Source organism: Haliotis rufescens, unplaced genomic scaffold, assembly GCF_023055435.1.
Source record: "Haliotis rufescens isolate VD_foot unplaced genomic scaffold, xgHalRufe1.0.p SCAF_13, whole genome shotgun sequence".
In the NCBI taxonomy this organism is placed as follows: Eukaryota; Metazoa; Mollusca; class Gastropoda; order Lepetellida; family Haliotidae; genus Haliotis; species Haliotis rufescens.
In genome coordinates, this window is record NW_025963813.1 from 11287839 (window position 1) to 11307323 (window position 19485).

Below are 19485 nucleotides of genomic sequence, written 5' to 3' on the forward strand. Positions count from 1 at the left end.
CCCAATTGTGTGGGTTGATGCTCATGATATCAATCACTGGATTGTCTGGTCCAGACTTGATTATTTACAGATCGCCATCATATAGCTGGAATATTGCTGAAAGCGGCGTTAAACAACAAACAATAAATTTTAGTGCAGCATTGCACCCGCACTCGGACCAAGCTGTTTTGGGCAGCATCATATCAAGACAAAGAAAAAGACAAAGACCACCCAACATTGAATTTCTTTATGTAAACAATTAACAAAGTATATGTATAAATAAGTATAAATAATCACAACCATCCTTTTAAGAGAAAGTCACACAGAGAAAAGATTTTTTCCAGTTGAGAGATGGCAACCTCATTGAGGTCAAACCACAAATACCACCAGAGGTCATCAGTTCAAGTCACTGCCATCACTGATCTGCAGACACCAGGCTGTAACAACTCAAATCAAGTCTAGGTATATCTGAGCAAGTCTATATTCCAGGGGCTTCACACTGAGTCTCCTTTAGTATATTTTTAAAGAGGTGAGTGAGTGAGTATTGTTTTATGCCGCTTTTAGCAATATTCCAGCAATATCACGGCGGGGGACACCAGAAATGGGCTTCACACAATGTACCCATGTCGGGAATCGAACCCAGGTCTTCGGCGTGACGAGCGTACGCTTTAACTACTAGGCTACCCGACCACCCCTTTTTTAAAGAGGGTGGAGGGTCAGGCTAATTAGCATGTGTTGAAAGATATAGATATAGATATAGAAAAGAACTGTGTCCTCAGGGCACAAATTACAACACCTTCAGAATGGGAACTTTTTTACACAAGTATTTAGTTTTTATTTAAGATTTAACATATTCAAACATGTGAGTACAACCCCCCAAAAAGATATATAAAAATTATCTCAATAATACAGACAATTACCCTTTGGCGATCAAACACCAGAACAGTGCAAACAAATCATAAATAGTTCATAATCAGGGTGAATATGGAATTAAAACCCATGGTCAGCAGATTCAGACTAAGGGAGGTAACTCTGTACAACAATTCTGAAGCACTTAAACCATTTGGCCCCTGTCAGTGAGTTCAAAAGTGTCCTCTGTTGCATATTAAGCACACATTTTGGCATTTTCAAATATTTGGGCTTTTGAAAATATTTTCGGCATTTATCTGTTAATACAGCCTCTGTGATTCCTGATATCACATCTGTGTATTGGGAGACAATACTGTATCAAGGTGCCAGAACAGCTTTTTACAATTAATCACAAAAAAGGCAAAGACATATACAGCATAAAATGTGACAAAGAGAAACAAAAACAAAACCTTCCTATACCAAGAAGTAAGCCAATATCACTAAAGCCTACTGTGAATACTGATAGAAATACCTCACATCAACATCTCATGACAACATCTACTCACAGGCATGTGAAACTCCTACAAATGATTCTCACACTGTCATGCAAGCTGTGGACACAGAACTGAACACGAGGATGGCAACTCACACAACTACAGAATCAGTCCATATTGTAAGACACACAGGTTTGATGGCATTTTCTACTACCACTGGTCCATGGACACATTCCTTACAAACGCTAGCAATATCATCAGTCAGCCATGACAGTCTGCCTAAACCTTTTAAATCTACTTGCCCAAACTTGTCTCTTGTATAATGTTCAGTCAATTCAGTGTCATTTTATTGATGAGTCTACTAGACCAAAATACTTTTTACTAGAATCTTGCCTGGGAGTATGGGCTAAAGTTGCAGGTTGCCATGACTTGGAAAAATTCTCAATTGTGATCCGTCGATCGGGGTATCAAATTATGATAACATCTCTCATATAAGCTAGCATGACGCGTTAAAGCATTATACTGTCAACATGCAGTCATTTATAATGAAAATGAGTGCTGTAAAATAAAAATTCTACAATTGATAAGACCCTGCCCTTTAGAAAACATTACACACATACAACCTGCTCTGTTTATGGTAAACAGCTAAAGTATGAACACAACATGCCATTAAAATTCTGCAACTGATAATACTTATTAGACCCTGCCCTTCAGAAAAAAACATTACAAACATACAACCTTCTCTGATTATGGTAAACAGTAAAAAGTATAAACACAACATGCCATTAACATACTTTATATTTATAAAATAAGATGTGGTCAATTGTCAATAGTGGGAGATCGCTGAAAAATATGGACATGAATATTACAGTTGCACAATGCGACCTTAGCGCAATGACTTTCGTAAGTCATTGTTAAATTCATGGGAGTTACGATCACTTTAGCGCTATGACTTTCGTAAGTCTATGTTACATTCGTGGGAGTTACGATCACCTTAGTGCTATGACCTTCGTAAGTCTTTGTTAAATTTATGGGAGTAAATGGGACTTATGACCACCTTAGCGCAAAGATAGCTTTGTGGAACTGTGCCCTGGTTATCATATAGGCCTTCAGTGGTCTTCAGATATAAGGAGTGAAACAACGAACATGATGGATACAAACAACAATAACAATCTGTTACAGTATACAAGTCATACATGCAACCTCATACTCATCAATCCAGTGTCAACAAGCTTTACCCACTAACAAACAAACAACAAATTGATTATTGGTTCTTCAGAATCACCACTTTCTTGTTATCATTTTAGTATTCCCTTTGTTACCAATTACCAGTTATAATGCAGTTATACAAAATGAACTCTCAGAGTAAAAATTATCCTGAGAGAGGTTCTTGTAAATAAAACATGGCTGACTATTTCAAGCCTCATGTATCATGGGTACTGCATTGTTATACAGCCTGCGTCAACAAGTATTAAATACAAAACACATATTCCAGAAAATACACGAAATGTTTGCAGGATCTTTGTGATTATTTGATACATAATTTTAAAAAAACAAACAATCACCACCTCCTCGTGATCTAATAAACAAATAATCAATTATTAGTGTAGTTTTACCCAAGATTACAGCCCCAAGTCCTGGGCCCACGTGCACAAAGCAATCTTTGTGCTAAGACTATTGTATTCCTGTGTTAAAGTATGGAGTTACTATCATCTTAGCGCTGAGACTATTGTATGCCTGTGTTAAAGTATCGAGTTACGATCATCTTAGCGCTAAGATCGCTTTGTGCAAGTGGGCCCTGTTCCTCAGAGCTATCTTAGCGCTATGACGATCCAGTGTTACGACAGTCGTAAGTCAGTGTTAAAGAATAGGCGTTTTAATTGTCTTAGCGCTAAGATCGCTTTTCGGAATGGGTGGGCCCCAGTATGGTTCAACATAGGATTACCAGTAGACCCTATACACAGACTTACAATGGCCAGTAGACAGTAGGCCCTACGGCCACGTTGCACAGAATGATTGTAGTGCTACAACTGGCTGAGTCATACCTCTATGTCAGAATGATTAGATCGGATTGTGAGTGAGTGAAAGAGTTGGGTTCAACGTGGTCAGCGTGTCAGCTTTATGTGGGAGGAAAGCCCGAAGTGATGCAGGTCTCAGATGTTTACACTTCGGGAAACCCACGAGCACGGGTTTGGTGCTGACAAACCTAGAAACATAATCGGGGCGAACCGAGATTTAAACCCACAATCATAGGTTTCTGTCATGCCCAAGGGTCGCAACTCTGCACAGAGAATCGCGACGACTGGGCAACCCATTCCCCCAAGCAGGAGAATAAATAAATAAATCACTTACATCCCACCACGAACCAGACAGGCTGCACGTGGATTTCTGAGCAGCAGAATAAATCCCTTATACCCCGCTTTGAAGCAAAAATCTGCACGCTTTTTCCGAGTCAATGCAAGTCATGTGATTTTGGGGGGGTTTGTTGTTTAATGCTGCACTCAGCAATATTCCAGCTAAATGATGGCGGTCTTTAAATAATCAAGTCTGGCCCAGACAATCCAGTGATTAATATCATGAGCATCGATCCACGCAATTGGGATCGATGACATGCATCAACCAAGTCAGCGAGCCTGACCACCCGATCCCGATAGTCGCCTTTTACGGCAAGCATGGGTGCAAGTCATGTGACATATCACAAGTGAACCTCAGCTCAATCGAACAGCTGTTTTCTATCTATTTTAAATTTGCTTAAATTCTTTTAATGTCGGTAAGATAAATTCATTGCCTCAGGATGACTCGGGGTACATGGGATTTGATGCTTCCCTCGTTAGGTTTATGTGTCCTTCGTTAGATTCGTGGTATACAACATAACACGGGATGCATCAAACCCCATGTACCCCTTGTGATCCTGCTACAACTTATAAGGTTAAGTATAGCCGTTACGATAGTCGTAGCACTAAGATCAGTTTGTGAACCTGGTTCCTGGCATGTAGATCTGTGTACAAACGGACTCTACCCTGTAATGGAGTGAGATGGATCTGTGGTTACTTTGCAACCATATCACAGCAAGGGTTCCCTGAGGAATATATATATAGACAACAGGAACTAAACCCAGACCAAGTTCACATCAAGCGAACACGCTACCTGCAACATTAACCTGTCTAAACACTTCCCTCACACCAGTGTTCCTTGAAATATATACACAGAGATTCAGTTAACAATGTTGGTATATTTAATAAATAGCGGAAAATATTTGCAGTCGGCGGCAGGTTTTATGTTACCTGTTAAATGTCAATTCAAGTCAATAACATTTACATTTCATTTATCTGAGCTGGGCACTTATTACATCGAATACGGTATTGGAAATTGTGTGTTTGGTTAACTTATACAGAACAAAAACATTTATCCATATGTCGGAAGGCTAAATCGGCGAATCATGATATCCCTGCAATACACCAGGCTGTTGGAGATTCTTCCATCTCACAGAGCTCGGTGGGTATTTTGAGTCAAGTATTACGTGGAGGACAGCCAGACCCAGCAGGACACAATCAAACCAGGAAAGTGGCCATCAACTAGAACATTATCACTCCCAAATATTTCCATGCTTGTTTTGAAAACACCCTCATTAAACCACCTCATAGCCTACACTCTACCGTAACATCTGGTAGGAGGGATCTACATATAATACCCGCAGAACACAGTAAAACTAAACTCAGTATCAGATTACCATAATACTGTGAAGTAACAGCAGTGTTTGAAAGAAACTGCACATATAAAGATCTTAAAAATATATCACAGATTGTAACATTATCTCCAGTGTATAATACATATTGTAACAGAAAATATTTTCAGTTATCAATTAGAACATGATTAAGAATGTGAACAGACTTGAGTAAAACATTTCTAAAATATATGACTATGAAGCGTAGTGTAAAAATTGTATTCTGTCTTACTTAGTTCTGATATTCGGATATAAAATGTATTAAAAATGTAAATAACATGATACAATGAACGAAAAACATTCAAAAAAAGATTCAACTTCTAAAAGAGCAATGCATAAGGTCTCATAATGATAATACCTCATTCATGTCTTGATCTCAATATTGTCATTATCACTGTATTCATGTATCTCGGTACACAATCAGTATCTCAGTATTTCAGAATCTCAACATCTCCTAGTGGAAGATACGATAAGAGTAAGATTTTACCAGAGCTTTTAGATATCTTTGGCAGTGTTGATCATTAAGTGGATTCTTGGGGTCCTTGAGTCTTGCTCCAATATCAAGATCGGATCCAGCATTTTCAAAAGGTAGGGTTCCAAAATGTCAAAATCCTCTCTCAAATAATGTTCCTGCCTTCAACATACAACATTTGGTTTTCAAAAGGAGGGGGACCCATATCTCTGGATCCCCTATGCATATCGTTTAAAGCCAGCGACACCACCAAACAAAAAATTAACGACTTATGACAATGATCTCTTGACTCATGCTTAATTTTGAACACTGTTTGGACATACCTTGAGATAACCAACTTCAGGAAAACGACTGGAATTTGTCTGTAACAACTTGAACATTATCATGACCAATATGCCTACATCCTTAACACAAATCCTAAAGGTGTTTCATAAGTTCAAAAATCCCTCAATCATAACTGCCCTCAACATTGAACTAAATGAAAAACGTCATGGGGAAAACAACATAAACGGTGTTCATAGCAAAGCTGGACAAAACATTTGTAGCTTGCCTATACCTTCCTGTCAATGGTAAATACTGTAAAAGCTGTAACAACCAGCTGTATACTCAAAGCTGTAAACTCCCATCAGGAGTTAAACCCCCTTGCCAGACAGAACTCCACAAAACGTTTGTGCTCCAACTCTGTCATGATCTTGTTCAAGGCATAAATCTGAAAAAGTGAGAGAGAAAAAATGTATTACAGTTTTTGTTGATTAATGCTGCACAAAGCAATATTTCAGCTGTATCACGCCAGGCTGTGAATCATTGAGTCCCGACCAGACAAACCTGTGGTTGATATTGTGAGCACCATAAGACCACCCCATCTGTATATGGGGGTCTATCATATAACCGAGCATTCCTAGTTAGGAACCAGTTTTCAATTTATTGCTTAAAATCAATGTTCCAACAAATCAATAATATTCAGTGGCTAATGTATCTTCAATAAATAGAAATGTAGGTCAAGGTCAGGTGACACTGACATTTGTTTAATCATGAAAGAACAAAGTAATTTCATTTGACAAGTCACTCAAAACAAAGCTTTGGGTCAAGGGTACTTTAAGTCATGATAGAATGAAAATAACCAGTACAATGAAAAATTGAAGACGTGAAATTGTGTGTCAAAGAACCTGTCTTCTTTATGATGAATGTGTTTAAGTTTGATAATTTACAAATCACTATCACTACAAGTCGCTATATAAGTAAACTAATCTTGGACGCGACGTTACATCCCATTTCACCTCACCTCACCTTCCAACATCAGCATGTCATTCAGTGGATCCCAGTGGAAATTCCAAACTGTGTCATGTTGTTGTATGCAATCGTAAGTAATAGGGCTGGGACGGGTTCAAATTTATGACCTGGGTACTCGACCCCACTATTACCCGACCCGACCCGACCCAGATACCCACTGTAGGTCTCAAGAGTTGGGTACATTCCATACACGTATAAAACGATCAGATCATGCATACACTGAAGTCAACTGAAGTCAAACGTATAAAAGTCAAAAACAATGCGTTCACAGCCAGAAAGAAGTGCAAACATAAGCTTTTATTGTTATCGTATTTAAACAATATGTCACGTGACTAACCAAGTGTCTGGGCAGTCCTGTGGGTCCTACTCAGGACCCACCCAACACAAGTACACGAGTTACCCGTCCCAGCCCGAGCCCGTAGAGAAGCCGAGGTATTAACTTGACCATTGAAATATGAAAGAAAATTATATGACCCGCAGATAAGCCGAACCAGGAAGTGAAAGGCAAAGACACATAATTGGAAATGATCAGACCAGGAAAACAAGTGACTGAAATCATGACCCAAATCATCGAGGGGGGAGGGGGGGGGTACAATGACATGCAATCAGCCAAGACATTCTTTACAAGCACAGGTTACCAGCCATCAGTTCTACCCCAGAATCCCACAGGGTTCACCAGCCTCAGAGAACACATCTTCCCGAGGCAAGAGAGTTAACTGACTATAAAAGTCCAGTTTCCACCCTTACCAAACTGATTGGTATTATGGAGTTACATTTTGGCTGGACTAACGAGTCTATGCATAGTCTTATCAAAATAGCTCAACGAAATCGAAATACGGTTCGTAAACTGCCGTGCAGATTTCGGTTGATTGCAGGATTTGCAAAGCATGTGCACCACCAACTCGTCAGCAGATATTTTCCAAACCTTTTCACGTTTTTAATCAAGGTGCTCACGTGATTTGATGCATTTCGCGATGTAAGACCCGTTTTATCACAATATAGCTCTTGATCATTGATCAGATCGTCCTGACTGGGCGCCACCATTTTGTGTGAAGCAAACGCAAGTGATACGAGAGGTGGAATCTGATTGGTCCATAGGAGAGGCTTAGAAGGAACATAACTAGTAATAGCCACTGGTGGCGCTACGATCGAGCGCAGTTATTCCAGCCTAGTTCGGCAAGGGTGGAAACTGGACTTTTAAAGTCGGTTCACTCTTGCCTCGGGAAGATGCTGAGAGCAGGACACCAACATAGTTGATGTTGATACAAAATGCTTAAAGCAACAAACAAAACATATGAAGACACGTTGTGATACCTCCTGCCTCTGTCGACGTCGCAGTTCACTCTCCTTATCTTTCTGCATCATCTTGTCTATCTTGGCCTGTTCTTCCCTCTTCTTTTCTTCTTTCTGATGTTCCTTTTTCTCCATCACCTGCAGCTTCTGTCGTACAGCACGCTGGGACTGCAACATTCAGGAAATAACTCATCACTGCAGGTCTTACACAGATCGAAAAACGCACTGTCTGTTTTTTGTACCAGCAAAGACATGTTATGGATTTCAAAAATGGATCAATATCTAGGGCTTACCAAAACAAAGCATCAATGCACTGTGGTTGACGAGATTATTTATGAAAAATATGCCTGGTGAGACTGTAGACTGTGCATTGATTGCCTGCTGCACTAACTGAAAGAAGCCCAAGTAAAATTACACATTTGGCTTAAAAAAATAATAGTCTTGGTTCTCTGACACCGCCCGCATCATCATATAGTTTGCTGAACATTTTGTTTTTATTTCCATTTTAAAAAGAAGAAAAATCCTTAAATATTCAAAGTCCAATGGTAGTCAAATACTGTATTCCAATATTGTACTCATCAAGGAATATATTTATGTTGGGAGGCCCTTTCTCAGGTTGATTGTACTCAATTCTTAATTTGGTTACACAACTGTTTATTTGGTTACATACAAGTTTGAACAAACCTTCCCCTAAAAAGAAACCGCCCACCCACAATATTTTTATTGCCTGAGAACCAATTCTTTTATTTTTTAAGCCTTACTTACTCTGATATCAGTTAAACTTGGGACGTACTCGTAGCGTCTCAGCTGTTCTGGTAACAGAAAGAGAAAATGTAAGTGAAAAGTGCAATATTTCAGGTCATAGAGTGAGCGAGTGGGTGAGTATTGTTTTAGGCCGCTTTTAGCAATATTCCAGCAATATCACGGCAGGGGACACCAGAAATGGGCTTCACACATTGTACCCATGTTGGGAATTGAACCTGGGTCTTCGGCATGACGAGCAAACGCTTTAACCACTAGGCTACCCGACCGCCCCTCAGGTCATAGACAGAAGTTAACAATGGACATTGCTCATAATATCAAGAGCTGGTTTGTCTTGTCCAGACTTTATTATATTCACGCTGTCATGATACAGATAATTTCTTGCAGGACTAATTCACACACAGTGATGCAATCCATTTTTGGCATATACTTTTTGTGATACATTTAATTGTCTACATAGTTTTAGCCTTCATTAAAAGAGTGATTGAGTGATTGAGTTGGGTTTAACGCCGCTTTTAACAGTATTCCAGTTATATCACGGCATGTCAGCTTAATGTGGGAGGAAAGCCCGAAGTGATGCAGGTCTTAGACGTTTACCCCTTCGGTGAAACCCGCGAGCACGGGTATGGTGCTGACAAGCCTAGAAACATAATCGGGGCGAACTGGGATTCGAACCCACAACCATAGGTTTCTTGCATGCCCAAGGGATGCAACTCTGCACAGCAAATCGCGGCGCCTTAGACGTCTGAGCCACCCGTGTCCCCAGAAAGAACTGGAGCTCAGGTGAACATGGTACAGGTCGGATGAAGTCATTGATCTGTTGACGCTGGTTATTGGTCATAAATTTAAACATTAACCCCAACATCACTTCGGGCTTTCCTCCCACATAAAGTTGACACACCATGATATAACTGGAATACTGTTAAAAGTGCCGTAAAACCAAACTTACTCACTCACACTCACTCCAGATCTTTCCAGCGATATCTCAAACCTGGCTACACTGGCTATTACTGAAGTGCTAGATAGCATTAGCCTTTGAAAAGGTGACACGCTGGACAGATTGTTGGATATGTTCACTGTGATCACAGATAGATGCCTTCATCTGTTAATTAACTTGTCATTATCTATTAATTGTACCATGAATTTGCAAGGGAAATATGCTATTTAACATTATTCTAGTCCATATGTTGGTATTTCAGTATCGATCATGTAATCAATAATCAGACAGACCAATCATATGATCAATAGTGCTCCAACACTACTAATAAAGAATGAGAAAGACTATCAAACATTGGTTGGTTTGTTGTTTAATGCCGCACTCAGCAATATTCCAGCTATATGACGGCGGTCTGTAAATAATCGAGTCTGGACCAGACAATCCAGTGATTGATATCATGAGCATCAATCCACGCATTTGGGATCGATGACATGCATCAACCAAGTCAGCGAGCCTGACCACCCGATCCCGTTAGCCGCCTTTTACGACAAGCATAGTCACCTTTTACGGCCAGCATGGGTTGCTGAACATGCTGAAGACCTATTTACCCCGGAACTTCACGGGTCTCAAACATTGGTCTCACCTGGAGTGGGCGTGGCAGGTGGGGCACAAGGCATTTCAAGACCCTCATCTTTTATCACACCTGAATGTTTCTCTGACAGGTAAACTTTAGTCACACGTTGTAGGTACACATTCTCGGCTTGAGCTAGCGACCTGCGGGTTAGCTGTATCGGTGAAGGAGATGTACTTGAGCAAGATTTGGTTCTGTTGTCTCCCTTAAAATTCTGAGATCTTGGCATTTGATTCATAGATTTAGACACTGTGTATGTTTTGGTAATGAGTGATGGTTTAGTTAAATTACCCAGTTCCTTTGAATGAAATGAATTATGTACAAATGAAAGTTTCATTTTGGATTCAGTGTGTTCATGCATTTTAACTGCCCTACACTGTGCTGAGAGGACATTGAGATCGGCTGTTTCCTGAGCAGAGATTCGAAACCGGATTTTTGAAGCACCATCAGTTAACTTGGGTGACTGCGAAAGATGAAGGGTGGTTTGAGACTTTTTTAGCACTGGGGAGGCTTGTGATTTCTTTCTTGATTTTCCTGTTTTCTTCTTCACAGCTGAAATCAGAGTAAGTGGACATCATCATCCTTCAAAGCTCCTTGGTGTTTGAGTGGCATTATTAAATATAAATAATAAGTGTGATACAATCTTTCTGTTACTTTGGCATACATGTATTTCATACTTTGCAGGACAGTGGTAGAACTGCCATCCAACGTATCATTTCTCCATTCTATTATGATAAATACCCTGGACAAGAGGTGTGCGGAAATGTATTGTATTCGCCAATACCCATCACTACGCTGGACCTATTCGCCACTAAAGTGTCGTTTCGAAAGTAATATCAAGATCTCATTCTGACCTTTCGTAAATTAAATCAAAAATACTTTAATCTACAACTGATTCAGCAAGATCTGCATATCATCAGGACCTGATCATTAAATATTAAATATTGTATTGGACAAAACATCACATCATTACCAGTACATCAATATTTAAGACAAGGGAAATTTCTAGTTTTTGATAGCCTGCCAATACATCATAATTGTACTACAAGATACCGAGTGGTGAGGAATGAGCCGATATGACGTGAACTGAAATCGACTCAGGGCGTCTGATGTCAAACTCGCGGATACGCATGAATATCAAGGTATTTAATCATTCATCAGGTCATTTTTGTGACAAAAGTGTGGTAGGGAAGACTGTAAGCAGGTAAGGATAATGTGGGTACTAGTAAGGAATAAGGGAGGCATAAGCATGGGCAGAGACTAACATAAGGATGAGTCCGCTTTTGAATCAGTACTGAAAAAATGTAGCGGGTGAAAATGGCTGGTGTGAATGTTCCAGGACAGTTTCCAGTAGCCAAAACATTTGACACTAAACCACTTCATCCTGATTTCTCGACGTTTTGTGTGAAGAATATTAGGAGCTGCTAATAGAATATATAATAGCAACAAAAGGGGTAACTAACCCTAACGATCATAAAGCTAGGGTTGATAGATCGTAATAGGGATCCAAAGGCAAGGATAGAGTTTGGGGTAACCAACCCAAACACCGGCGACATTTGGATGTGTTCAGCGCCAATATAATATACCTGATAAACTGCATTCCTGTGCATAATAATGAAATTAATGAGTCCCAAAAATAATATATGTATATTAGTTCCCATTTATAATCATTTTAGCCTCTTGAATTACGAGAAAAAAAACGAAATAAAAAATATATTGATAATAAAAGTGCTTTCAAAAAAATTTATTATTATAAAATGTACAGCCACTGGCTATATTTAGTAAACAAATATTCAAAATTCCCAATATCTCTGGGCTTATTCAATGATAATGCATGTAGGAGATGATAGATCACTGAGAGGAGCTTATAGTGCACACTCGATGTTTAATCTGTGTGACTGGCAACAAAATACTTCAAATTATGTCATAGGGTATTGTGACACTGTATTCTAAAAGTAGGCCAAAAATAGTCATCCCAGCAGACTGTGATGCAACATATATGATATAAGCTACATCACACTTCAGATTTGCATCTACTATCGCGTTTCACAAACTTGCATCTCCTATCATGAAACTTACATTTATGTGATTTTGATGTAAGATCTTTGCCACTGTGTCTGCCTTCCTCTGATTCTTTCTGAGACTTAAAACTGGATGACATCTCATTCGACACTGCACTACCCGGTCGAACATTTGCTAAACACTCATCTTTGTCGTTGTAAAATCCATCTGACAGCAGACCAAACGAGCTTCCCTTGCTCTTGCTAGATTTCTTTATGTCAAATATTGCTGGAAATAGACTTGCTGAATCGCCTGCGTCGTTTTTGTGTTGACTAGGTGCCCCGTGAGAAGGTGTGTCCGACGACAAGGACAAAATATCTTGACTCTGTGAATGGAGCTTCAACTCTATCAGTGAAGTTGACGATTTCTCCACCAACCAAATGTTGCTCTTTCCATTTGCATATAAGAATTCAGAAGTTGTCTTTGGCAAGACAGATTCAGTGGCCATATTCTTAATGCCACAATGACAGATAGTAGCATCTTTGACAGTAGGATTCGGCTACTTTTGCCGCCATCATGTATACAATCCCATGGCAACGGAAGTATAAAAATTGCGCATGCGTACATGGAATGTTTGCTATTTTTATGGAACGGAAAATGATTTTATTTGCTATTGACTTATGTTGAATAGATATGGTGACCTTCCGTATTTGATTATCACTATCAATATGAAGTAGTAAGCCAATATATAACACCGTTTTTATAAACCTGCACGTCATTTTGATATCGATCTTATTTTCCGTTTCAGATATATGTCTAATTTTCGAATATATTTGACGCATGCGCAAATTCATAAACATCAACACGTGGAACGAACTTCCTATCTAAACAAGAGAGATGAGACCTCTGACTGACGAAGAAACCAAGACTTTCTTTCAGAAATTGTCCAAATAGTACGTATTTTATTGTGGTATAGACATTTAACGTCATAATACTTTATTAAAAACTGAGTATATAATAACGCTTGGGGATATCCTTAGTTTGCCAGTTACAATTCCCCGATCGTCTGCAAATTCACGGCTACTTAAAACGTAAAACATAGTAGATATAAGATATATGGTCACACCAGTGTCAGTATACTATATAAATGGAAAATGATGAAACGAGGCCAACTCACCGAATTAAACAATGTCCACTGAAAATACCCCTATAAACATATGATAAAACGGAGCACCTTTAGAATACAGTACCACAACTTCTCGCGAGGGCGGTCTCTGCCGTAGGTCACATGTCTCAAAGACAAGCAACCAGTTTTTGTGAGATTCCGTCGGACGCGAACTCGCGACCTTCGGATTGTTAGCCCAACAGCTAACCGACTGAGCTACGTCCACACTGTGAAACAAAGTACAAATTTACCTTGTCATGCCTACAAAGTTATCGGAACTGAATGAAAAGGGTCAAATAGGTGAAGGACCCTTACGAAGGTTACGGTTAGGCATGGTGTCTCGTGACTTTAGTCTATCGACACTTACAAATGATCTCGATGCCATTTGGCACACTCGTCCCATTCTATAATATACAAGATACCGAGTGGCGAGGAATGATCCGATATGGCGCGAACTGAAAACGGCTCCATGCATCAGACGTCGAACTCGACAACTACATAATTGTACATACACATTTACACACGCAGCTGAATTTGCAAGGTGAAATGTTAAAGTAAGCATCATCCAGTGATCCACTTGAATGTGAGGATTCAACAAGGGGATTACCCCTTGCTATCCAAGACTTCTTCCACTTGGCCCCCTCGCCAATTGAAATGTCGCCGGATGGAAAATGATATAAACTTGATCATCTTTGCATTCTGACACAAGTAGTCTGTAAATCACAATATAAATCTTTGCATTCTGACACAAGTAGTCTGTAAATCACAATATTCATCTTTGCATTCTGACACAAGTAGTCTGTAAATCACAATATTCATCTTTCATTCTTACAGTATTGGTGAGAATATAAGGCTGCTGCTTGATCGACCAGATGGAGCATATTGCTTTCGACTGCACAGAGACCGTGTTTTCTATGTCAGGTAATAAGACTAATATACTGCAATTCCCTCTTTTTCCCCACCATGTTAGACCCGTGAAGATTCCGGGGTAGAATAGGTCTTCAGCAACCCATGCTTGCCCAAAAAGGTGACTATTCTTGTCGTAAAAGCCGACTAACGGGATCGGGTGGTCAGGCTCGCTGACTTGGTTGATGCATGTCATCGATCCCAATTGCATGGATCGATGCTCATGACATTAATCACTTGATTGTCTGGTCCAGACTCGATTATTTACAGACCGCCGTCATATAGCTGGAATATTGCTGAGTGCGGCGTTAAACAACAAACCAACCAACAAACCCACCATGTTAAATGTCCATTTCTAATCACCTATCAGCGCCAGTTATCTGTTGTCTTCCCTTGTTAAGTTTCCTCCTTTCTTAACTTATTACTTTTGTTGTTCTTAAGGAACATGTATATATTCTCTGCCCCATATAATTTATTCCTCTGATAAAGGAGTAAGTATATACTCCGAAACGTCGTGTTCCTCATAATAAAGAAGTTGACATCCATAAATTCTCTTCCTTATGTGTATCACTTCTAAAATGCCTTTTAAAGACTTGATGTCCATTTTCCATTTATCGCCACTCTCTCACTCATGTGTTTGAGTCAGGATAAGTATTAATGATATTTTTACTCTAATAAAATACATTTTGTAAGTTGTGACATATTTAATTGCCAATGATTATGAATGTGATGTCAAGAGTCTGCCATTCATTGTGCTCGTGGTCCAAGCTTGTTCATGTTGTGAAATTGTGGTCAATAATGATTGCTGATTGTGACAAAGGTAAAGCAATTGGTACATTTCTAGCAGCACTGATACCTCAGGTTATATACTAATTCTACATATTTCAACAGGGAAGAGTTGATGAAGAAAGCAGGATGTGTGTCAAGGGAGAATCTCATCTCCATGGGAACCTGTTTTGGAAAGTTCACCAAGTCTGGAAGTTTCAGATTACACATAACAGCATTAGATTATATAGCGCCATATGCTAAGGTAAGGGTTTGTTCACAATAGACCACACATTCTGCTGACAGTATTAGACTGTATATAGTGACATGTGCTAATGTTGTCTTTAGGGTATGGTAGAAGACTAACTATAGATTACTTAGCACCATATTAAATCTATTACCATCATTTCTAAGGTGAAGAATTGGACATGATGGGGGCAAGGTATCACGGTTGTCTGGGGCACGCCAATGTGCTGTGCAGAGTTACATCCCTTGGGCACATCTGAAACCTATGACTGTTGATTCAAATTCTGGTTTGCCATGATAATGTCTCAGTGTTTGTCAGTGCCATACTAGTTATGGCTTTTCTCATAGTAAAATATTGATGGAAAGTTCTTGTAGGTTGTAAAGTTTATAGTTCTCCGGGTGTCACCATTTACTGTTTCACCTAGGCAGAGGGGGCATGGGTGGCCCAGTCGTCTAAGGCGCCACAATTCGCTGTGCAGAGTTGTATCCCTTGGACAAGCCAGAAACCGATGATTGTGGGTTCGAATCCTGGTTCACCCCGATTTTGTTTCTTGGTTTGTCAGCACCATACCCAATTACCCATGTGGTAAACCCCGAAGACCTGCATCACTACAGGCTTTCCTCCCACATTAACCTCACACACCGTGAAATAATTGAAATACTGTTAAAAGGTGAGTTAAACCCAACTCACTCACTCACCTTGGCAGAGAAACACCCATTTTTCTGAACACTTTTTCAAATAATGGCAGGCAATACATAAACAAATTATGATACATTTCCCTTGCTCAATCCTCAAAGGACAACTCAAATTATCTGGTGGGGTATTGCTTTTGACAAGTGTTCACTATTTTCAATGCTGGGGTTGTTTGTGTTGTGTTGTGTATGTACAGTGGTCCCATCTCTGGTTACTCTCATTCAAGTATGTGGTGTTTCAGTTCAAGGTGTGGCTGAAGCCGAGTGCTGAGCAGCAGTTTCTGTATGGCCACCATGTGATGAAGTCCGGACTCGGGAGGATAACAGAGAACACATCACAGTACCAGGGCTTGGTCGTGTACAGCATGAGTGATCTCCCCTTGGTAAGACCCAGGTTTAGAAGATGACAAGTGGTTATTCCAGTTGCTGAAAAAGTAAAGTTCATCAACTGTGAACGACAATAATGAAACATGCTTTTTCATTTTGTCGGGTTTGCATGTGGCACAGCTAATTTGCAATTTGATTAAATCAGTGCCGATTGTGTCTTATTAAGACCTGATGACATAGATTATTGCTGATATTTTCTGTTGGTTTTTCCTTGTCCTGACTCAATTCTCTGGTTAATATTACTGGCTGGAATATTGCAGACTTCAACTACATTCTCTCTCAGACTCAAGGACTAAGTTGATTGTGTGTCATCATACCCAATCTCATTAAAATCAGATCTTAGTTCTCGCTACCGCTAAACAAAGATCTAAGGACATCCAATTACGGGTCACGTCAGACCTACCTTGCGCGAACTTTGACCGACCAATGGAATGACCAATCAGAAGGCAGCTTTCTCGTGCTTTACGGCACAAATTTCAAATTGGGGACTACGCTTCGAAACATATTTTGACAAATTCTCGATTATAAATTTGAAACCTGAACAAAAAAACATTCTGGAATGGCTAATAGATGGTCTAGATTGTAAGGATTCAGTCGTTAAACCCATAACTATTGTTCGGAATACCCCATATTAAAGTTTTCGAGATTGCATGATTAGAAATCACATTCCGACTGTCACTTTCATAATCCGGTAAGCGACGCACTGATTGGTCATATGAAAGGTCTTTCTGACGTGACCCCTAATGGGATGTCTTCAGATCTTTGTTTAGCGGTAGCGAGAAATAAGGTCTGATTTTAATGAGATTGTCATGATACCCCAATGTCGTGGATGGATTGACTTGTTTATTACAGGGCAGGGGACTATTGATGAATGCAGCATTAAGAAACAAGCAAGGAAATACCAGTTGTCATGAGCCAGTGACCCACAACGGTCATTAAAACTTCGGGAAAAGAGTTTGACACTTGGTCTGTTCTGTTGCAGGGGTTTGGTGTGGCAGCAAAGTCGACACAGGACTGTCGTCATTGTGATCCGATGACCATCGTGGCCTTCCACCAAGCAGATGTGGGAGAGTACATACGAAATGAGGAGGCTTTATTGTAGTTCTTGTAGGATTTCATGGCATTGTAAATAAACACCAATTCTGTACATAATGAAGGCTTTATGTTGTGTCTTATGTTTTTGGCCCTTTTGAAATCATTATAAATTATTAGGTGTGTTCACATGAATGGGTAAACAGTTGTTTTATTTCAACACTTGATCATGCAACTTGTGATGTAATCCATTGTTGATGATGTGTTTTTAAGCCAGTGACACACTGACTTCTGTTGTGTTCTTCATGTGAATAACAACAAATGTTCGATTGGGTTGGTTCAGGAATATTATGCCAAGGACAATATCTCTGCATTTTAGCTTTGATAAAGGTTACACAATTTTTCAGGGCATTATCAATTGCCGAAAGCCTGAGATCTGTTCAACTGCCCTCCCTTGTTAATGGCAGACCTGAGGCTTCTGCACATGATATTGCCCTAAGACACATGTGCTGCTGAATATCCAACCCCCCATGAAGCTCTGAATGTAGAACAGAAATAGTCTTCAGCAACTCATGCTTGTCATAAGAGGCAACGACCGCCTCCGTGGTCTTGTGGTAGAGCGTCCGTCCCGGAAAGCGGAAGGTTGAGCTTTGCATCCCTGTTCGCGTCATTCCAAAGGACGTTAAAAGATGGAACTTGTTGTTACCCTGTCTGGCGCTCGGCATTAAGGGGCTAAAACAAGGACTGGTCGGCCCGGAGTCCGTATACTGTGTCTGAGTGGGGTATTCATGTTAAACTGCGGCATGGTATCTTAGTGGGCATCAGTCCGGACTAGTACAAGCAGCCACACACACGTGCATGTACGTCGCAATAATGTTGGATGCAACGTTAAACCAAATTTCATCTCACCTCACCTCATAAGAAAGAATAATGGGATCTGGTGGTCAGGCTTGCTGACTTGGTTGATGCATGTCATTGATCCCAATTGCTCGGGTCGATGCTCATGATATCAATCACTGGATTGTCTTGTCCAGACTTGATTATTTACAGACCACTGTCATATAGGTGGAATATTGCTGGGTGCGGCGTAAAACAACAAACCAACCAACCAACCAATCGTGTCAATTACTGGATTGTCTGGTTCAGACCTGATTATTTACATACCAAAAAAACACAAAAACAACAGGTAAAGCCAATGTTCTTTGTCAAGGCCCAATTCATGCAACTCCGAGAAGGAACTTGGCATGATAATAATCTTTTGAAAAGAGCTGATTTTAAGGAGTTGCGAACTTTGTAGATTGCACATGAACCATCACTTTATAATAATATTTATATTGTGCCATGCCCACAATGCTGCACTTTATTAAATGGCAGCTTCGCCAGGAGAGTTCTAGTGTTAAATGGTCACATTATGCTGTTGATTCTGGGATAGACTCCCAGCACCTCATGAGAGATAGGTGTGACATGGTTATGTATAATCATACCCTGGATCATTGCTCTTTCTGTCCCATGGTTTGAATTGGTCCCCAGCAGCCTATGCTGGTTGTAAGAGGCGACTTAATGACTTTGTTTACTGTGTGTCATCCTACCCCAATGGCTTGGTATGTTGCTCATGATGTCTGTTACATTCAGACTTGACAATATTGCTTTAAACAACTTTTTCTCTGGAACTAAGAGACAGATATCAACCATATTTGGTTGGAAGCATTCTCCAATGGTGAGGATTCAAAATTGTACTAATGGTAAGGCTGACACCCCCACCCTCCCCTTTCTGGAACTAAGAGACAGATATCAACCATATTTGGTTGGAAGTATTCTCGGGTGATGGGAATTCACAATTGTACAAATGGCTGATCTCT

At 40.0% G+C, this 19485-nt stretch overlaps 2 protein-coding genes across 2 annotated transcripts; one reads left to right on the forward strand and one right to left on the reverse strand.

Moving 5' to 3' along the window:
- Positions 1 to 3941: 3941 nt before the first annotated feature.
- On the reverse strand, positions 3942 to 13050 carry LOC124139137. The gene is made up of 5 exons (XM_048394183.1): positions 12511 to 13050; positions 10444 to 10983; positions 8867 to 8913; positions 8123 to 8269; positions 3942 to 6227 (listed from the first exon to the last, which is right to left on the reverse strand). The coding sequence occupies exons 1-5, from the start codon at positions 12938 to 12940 to the stop codon at positions 6144 to 6146; spliced, it is 1248 nt and encodes a 415-aa protein (XP_048250140.1). The 5' UTR covers positions 12941 to 13050; the 3' UTR covers positions 3942 to 6143.
- Positions 13051 to 13240: 190 nt separating this feature from the next.
- On the forward strand, positions 13241 to 17746 carry LOC124139087 (60S ribosome subunit biogenesis protein NIP7 homolog). The gene is made up of 5 exons (XM_046506098.2): positions 13241 to 13385; positions 14432 to 14518; positions 15395 to 15533; positions 16450 to 16590; positions 17577 to 17746. The coding sequence occupies exons 1-5, from the start codon at positions 13330 to 13332 to the stop codon at positions 17694 to 17696; spliced, it is 543 nt and encodes a 180-aa protein (XP_046362054.1). The 5' UTR covers positions 13241 to 13329; the 3' UTR covers positions 17697 to 17746.
- Positions 17747 to 19485: the final 1739 nt, after the last annotated feature.